The sequence below is a fragment of the Periplaneta americana genome, chromosome 11, assembly GCF_040183065.1.
Source record: "Periplaneta americana isolate PAMFEO1 chromosome 11, P.americana_PAMFEO1_priV1, whole genome shotgun sequence".
Lineage (NCBI taxonomy): Eukaryota > Metazoa > Arthropoda > Insecta > Blattodea > Blattidae > Periplaneta > Periplaneta americana.
Genome location: NC_091127.1, coordinates 7,240,125 through 7,246,124, shown reverse-complemented (window position 1 = coordinate 7,246,124; position 6,000 = coordinate 7,240,125). Strand labels below are relative to the sequence as shown.

The following is a 6,000-nucleotide window of genomic DNA, read 5'->3' as shown; positions in this document are numbered from 1 at the left end:
ACAACCACACAGGCGTATACAAACTCAAATGTAACAACAACAACATAACAAAATTACAAAACACCTCCACATATGCAGAACACATCACAAATGCTAACCACACCCACAGAGACATCAACACAGACATGGAAATACTACACATCCAACCAAAAAGCCAGAAACTAAACACACTAGAACAATATGAAATATACAGACACACAAAAACACACCCCAATGAAATTCTCAACACACAACTCAACTTCAAAACACACACACTCTTTGACTCTACACTATACCACAGGAATACACCCTCAAAGGAAACAGGACAAGTGGTGCCAAGACCAACAACGACCAGTTCTGAAGATGACCCATAAATAGGTCGAAACATGTAAACGAGGTACGTTGAAATTTAACACAGGAAAGTCTTACCATACATATTCCGAAGTGATACAGTGTTAAAAGTTGTGTAATCTAGATGTATAAACATAAGATACTGACTTTAGATCAGTTAACAGCGAAAATGGGCGTCCTATTAGGTAATGCTTCCAATTTTTCAGTGATTCAAAGCCTCTTTCTTTACAGCAGAATGCTGATATTCACTTTCAGAAAGGGTTCTAGAAAAGAACTCTACTGATCTTCCAGACTGGGACAAGTTTGCAGCTATAGCAAAATCAGAAGCGTCAATTTCAACCAAGAATGGAACTCCATCCTCCACTGAGACTAAACTGATTTGGCAATATCAGATTTTATTTCCTCGAAGACAATACACTCGAATAGGAATAGGAAATTATGTTGTATTAAGGGTCTTCTTTTAGTATAAAATTTTCGTATCCATTTAGCAGTGTCAAAACATTCCAATCTCTGTTTTTAGTGATTGCTAATTTTAGGAATAGGCGAATATGATCAGGATCAGGCTTAATAGCGTTATTTATAATTTGATAACCTAGGGGGTTAATGGATTTAGTAGAGAATTTACATTTGCTTTTATTGAGAGTAAGGTCATATTTTTTTACAGCTTCAAGAAACTTTCTCAAGTTTTTATCTTGATCTAGTTCACTAGTACTACACATAGTAATATCGCCTAAATAAGCACGTATTCCATTAGTCTTTCATTACTTATAATTGAATTAATCACTCTCTGGACACATGATGCCATTCGTAACATCAAATAGAAGAAAATGGATCAAATTGGCCACAGGCTTCAAAAGCTGTATAAGATCATTCACTTTCAACAATGGGTATCCGATGATGTGCACTCTTCAAATAGACAGTACTGAAATATTGATATTTAGCTACGATACTTCTGAAACTGTGCTTTCAATACAGGGTGGATAGTACTTTTCAGTGCATAGACTTTTTTTCTCTATATCTTTGTACGATAAGAACGGATATCAGCCAAGGGTAAACGTGATCAAGGATGAGAATGGTGACTTGCTTGCAGACTCTCCATCAATCCTAAACAGATGGAAAAACTATTTTGCGCAACTACTAAATGTACATAGGCCAAATAGAAATGATCGGGACGAAATTGAAATACAAACTGCTGAGCCATTTATACCCGAACCCACACTTTCAGAAGTCGAAATTGCGATAGAAAATCTGAAAAAGTACAAGTCTCCAGGTATCGATCAAATTCCAGCAGAATTAATACAAGAGGGTGGAAGTGCATTATATAGCGAAATTTATAAACTTGTACTTGCTATTTGGGAAAAGGAAATTGTACCAGAACAATGGAAGGAGTCCATAATTGTGCCTATGTTTAAAAAGGGGGACAAAACCAACTGTGGTAACTTTCGAGGAATATCACTTTTGTTGACGTCGTACAAAATTTTGTCCAATATTCTTTTGAGAAGATTAACTCCGTATGTAGATGAAATTATTGGGGATCATCAGTGCGGTTTTCGGCGTAATAGATCGACTATTGATCAGATTTTTTGTATTCGACAGATAATGGAGAAAAAATGGGAGTATAAGGGTACAGTACATCAGTTATTCATAGATTTCAAAAAGGCATATGACTCGGTTAAGAGGGAAGTATTATATGATATTCTTATTGAATTTGGTATTCCCAAGAAACTAGTTCGATTAATTAAAATGTGTCTCAGTGAAACATACAGCAGAGTCCGTATAGGTCAGTTTCTATCTGATGCTTTTCCAATTCACTGCGGGCTAAAGCAGGGAGATGCACTATCACCTTTACTTTTTAACTTCGCGCTTGAATATGCTATTAGGAAAGTTCAGGATAACAGGCAGGGTTTGGAATTGAACGGGTTACATCAGCTTCTTGTCTATGCGGATGACGTGAATATGTTAGGAGAAAATACACAAACGATTAGGGAAAACACGGAAATTTTACTTGAAGCAAGTAGAAAGATCGGTTTGGAAGTAAATCCCGAAAAGACAAAGTACATGATTATGTCTCGTGACCAGAATATTGTACGAAATGGAAATATAAAAATTGGAGATTTATCCTTCGAAGAGGTGGAAAAATTCAAATATCTTGGAGCAACAGTAACAAATATAAATGACACTCGGGAGGAAATCAAACGCAGAATAAATATGGGAAATGCGTGTTATTATTCGGTTGAGAAGCTCTTATCATCCAGTCTGCTGTCCAAAAATCTGAAAGTTAGAATTTATAAAACAGTTATATTACCGGTTGTTCTGTATGGTTGTGAAACTTGGACTCTCACTCTGAGAGAGGAACATAGGTTCAGGGTGTTTGAGAATAAGGTGCTTAGGAAAATATTTGGGGCTAAGCGGGATGAAGTTACAGGAGAATGGAGAAAGTTACACAACACAGAACTGCACGCATTGTATTCTTCACCTGACATAATTAGGAACATTAAATCCAGACGTTTGAGATGGGCAGGGCATGTAGCACGTATGGGCGAATCCAGAAATGCATATAGAGTGTTAGTTGGGAGACCGGAGGGAAAAAGACCTTTAGGGAGGCCGAGACGTAGATGGGAGGATAATATTAAAATGGATTTGAGGGAGGTGGGATATGATGATAGAGACTGGATTAATCTTGCACAGGATAGGGACCGCTGGCGGGCTTATGTGAGGGCGGCAATGAACCTTCGGGTTCCTTAAAAGCCATTTGTAAGTAAGTAAGTAAGTAAGTATATCTTTGTACGAAGGAGGGACCCAAAGACTTACACTGCACCCTGAGGCTTATCACTCCTATTCTTGTGAATGATTAGGTAGCCGAACAACTGCACTCTTGTACAAGTACAGCATGCCCACCGTGAACTTGAGCAGGGCTATTGTATGGGTGATATGTGAATTAATGATGGCAAAATGAGTCCAAGGTCCAACGCCGAAAATTACCCAGCAATTCTGCTTCAATTGGTTGAGGGAAAACCGAAACTAGGATTTGAACCCGGGCCCGCTCGTTTCATAGTCAGACGTGCTATCATTACCACATACAGTCACGAAGCTCAATACGTAAGGAATATGCATCCATAGATAGTTGCTATCCACTATAGATCGCTACTATCGCCCCATTAAAGACTATGCGAAATAGTGTCGGCACAGTCTATCGTTCCTAGTACCATCAACAACTCAAGCTTCGTGACTATACTAGACTGTGCCATTACTCTACAGCGGTAGATTGTGCATAGGCTTGCTGCAATTAATGCGATCTCCAATGTATTTAGAAACAAGGTGCCAGAGTGAAAGTGTTAAATTTTCATGTAACCAACATTACATTTGTTTCTTTACTTTTAAGTGTAACTCAAGGGATATTACTCTGCTCTCAAGTTGGCAGCAGTTCTATTTCAAGTTTAGGAAGCAGTTTGACTGCTTCTTTTTCTTATCTAGGCTGCAGACAACTCCCTTGACAATTATGTCGTCTGCACTCGTTTAGCGTGCTTTGATTTGTGTTTTACAAGCATTACGCGAATTACTTGTTGAAATGGCTAATACGGGTGTATTACCATTTGTCCGAGGGGTTGATTTTACGAGCAATGACTTTAGTGTAAGTATACTCTCTAGTTATTGAAGCATCTAGAGCAATTTAATCATCAATATCACTATAGACTTTCATGATTTTATGTACGGTATTTTTATATTTGACAGTTCTTTAATGTCTGTGAAACGATACATTGTTTGTTGATGGCTTAATGCATAATTTTAACATTCAAGACGCCAAAAAGGAGATGCTACCTGTTGCTTTACTTCGCGAATGTAATCTGCAGAAGCCTATGAAGTAACTAGCATGAACAGTTCGATAATTCTGTAGAAAACGTTGATCAATATGACGGACATCAATATCATCGAGAATCAGTGACGGGTTAGGTTTGGCTTGTTGAAGTTTTTGGTATGTCTTGCATATAGCCTACGTTTTTAGAGGGTATACCAAAAGCCTGAACAAACAAAATCTAACCTGTCACTGATCCTCGATGAAGTCTGCTATATTTAGCAACATTTACTACCGAATTAGAGCAGCTGGCTACGGACTGGAAGGTCCGGGGTTCGATCCCAGGTGGTAACAAGATTTTTTCTCGTTGCCAAACTTACAGAACGGCCCCGAGGTTCACTCAGCCTCCTATAAAATTGAGTACCGGGTCTTTTCCGGAGGTAAAAGGCGGTCAGAGCGTGGTGCCGACCACACCACCTCATTCTAGTGCCGAGGTTATGGAAAGCATGGGGCTCTACCTCCATGCCCCCCAAGCGCCTTCATGGCAAGTTACGGGGATACCTTTACCTTTACTACCGAATTACCGAAAGGTCCTTATGCCTTAAATATTGTAATGTATGTTGTTTGTGGAGGTAATTTTACAGGAGAGCGAAAAAGCATTTTACTATCTTGAAAATGCAAAATGTCTGACATAAGGGGATATTTGAATATCTTTCTGTGAACTTTGTATCCCTGCTTTGACTAAAGATATGTTTGCAGAAGTTCAGGAAAATTTTATCATAGGAATTGTAGAAACTGTCGCAACTATTGCATGTGAGTTTGTATACGCCTGTGTGGTTGTAGGCTATTTATTTGTTTGTTGTTTCTACATTGGACAGACAGGCATATCATTCCAAACTCGATGTAAAGAACACATAAAAGCAATAACCAGAGGACACAATACATCTACATATGCTGTACACATAACTAATGCTAACCACACATACAATAACATAAATACAGACATGGAAATCCTACACATACAACCCAAAAACCAAAAACTCAACACACTAGAACAATATGAAATATACAGACACACTAAAACACACCCCAGTCAAATTCTCAACACACAGATCAATTTCAGAACACACACACTATTTGACACAACTCTTCATCACGCGAACGCACCTACACAACAGGCAGCAAAGTTGAGATAGCGCTGAGATCTAGTAGGCTCTGAGGATGGTGTCGAATAGCACCGAAACAGCTGTAATCCGCACATGCTTACATAATTAACACGAGTAAGATCGCCATTTAATCAATTATTTGGAATTTCCTTGTTTTATTGTTGGTATTGGACACATTGACATATATCTTATAATATGAAGAGCTCAGCTTGTAACTTATTTTCTTTTTAGGATGGAAAATTTCCCGATGCAGTGCGACTAATGACTGGTGTTCAATGGCTGAAATTGGACAAAACAAATTTAACACAAATACCAGAAGAAATGGGGAAGTTGCTGAAATTGGTTAGTGTATAATTTTATTTATTTTACTGAACAATTTTGATAATGAAATAAAGTAATAGATAGAGAGAGAGAGAGAGAGAGAGGGTGGGTAGAGTAGAGTAGGGTAGGGTAGGGCAGGGTAGAACAGTTGGAGTACAATTTCATGGCTCTGAGGATGGTGCGTGAAGCACTGAAACAGCTGTAAGCCGCACAAATCTTACATAATTAACACGAGTAAGTCCACTATACTTGTTTTTTTGAAAGATGGGACATGACAATTAAGCGGCCGAGCTTGGAACTACAGTGCTATGTTGCCAATATGGACTACCACGCTGCCAGCTGATGGAAGCTAGCAGTTGTCGTTCAAATGACTGACGTTAAAATATTCAT

General features: G+C 38.5%; 1 protein-coding gene across 1 annotated transcript in view; it reads left to right on the top strand.

Moving 5' to 3' along the window:
- The first annotated feature begins 3,774 nt into the window (after positions 1-3,774).
- The window catches only part of fliI (FLII actin remodeling protein), a 40,096-nt gene continuing 37,870 nt past the window's right edge, over positions 3,775-6,000 (top strand). The window contains exons 1-2 of the mRNA XM_069838873.1: positions 3,775-3,961; positions 5,521-5,631. Of these exons, the coding sequence (XP_069694974.1) occupies positions 3,899-3,961; positions 5,521-5,631 (174 nt within the window). The 5' untranslated portion in view covers positions 3,775-3,898. The remainder of the gene's footprint in view (positions 3,962-5,520; positions 5,632-6,000) is intronic.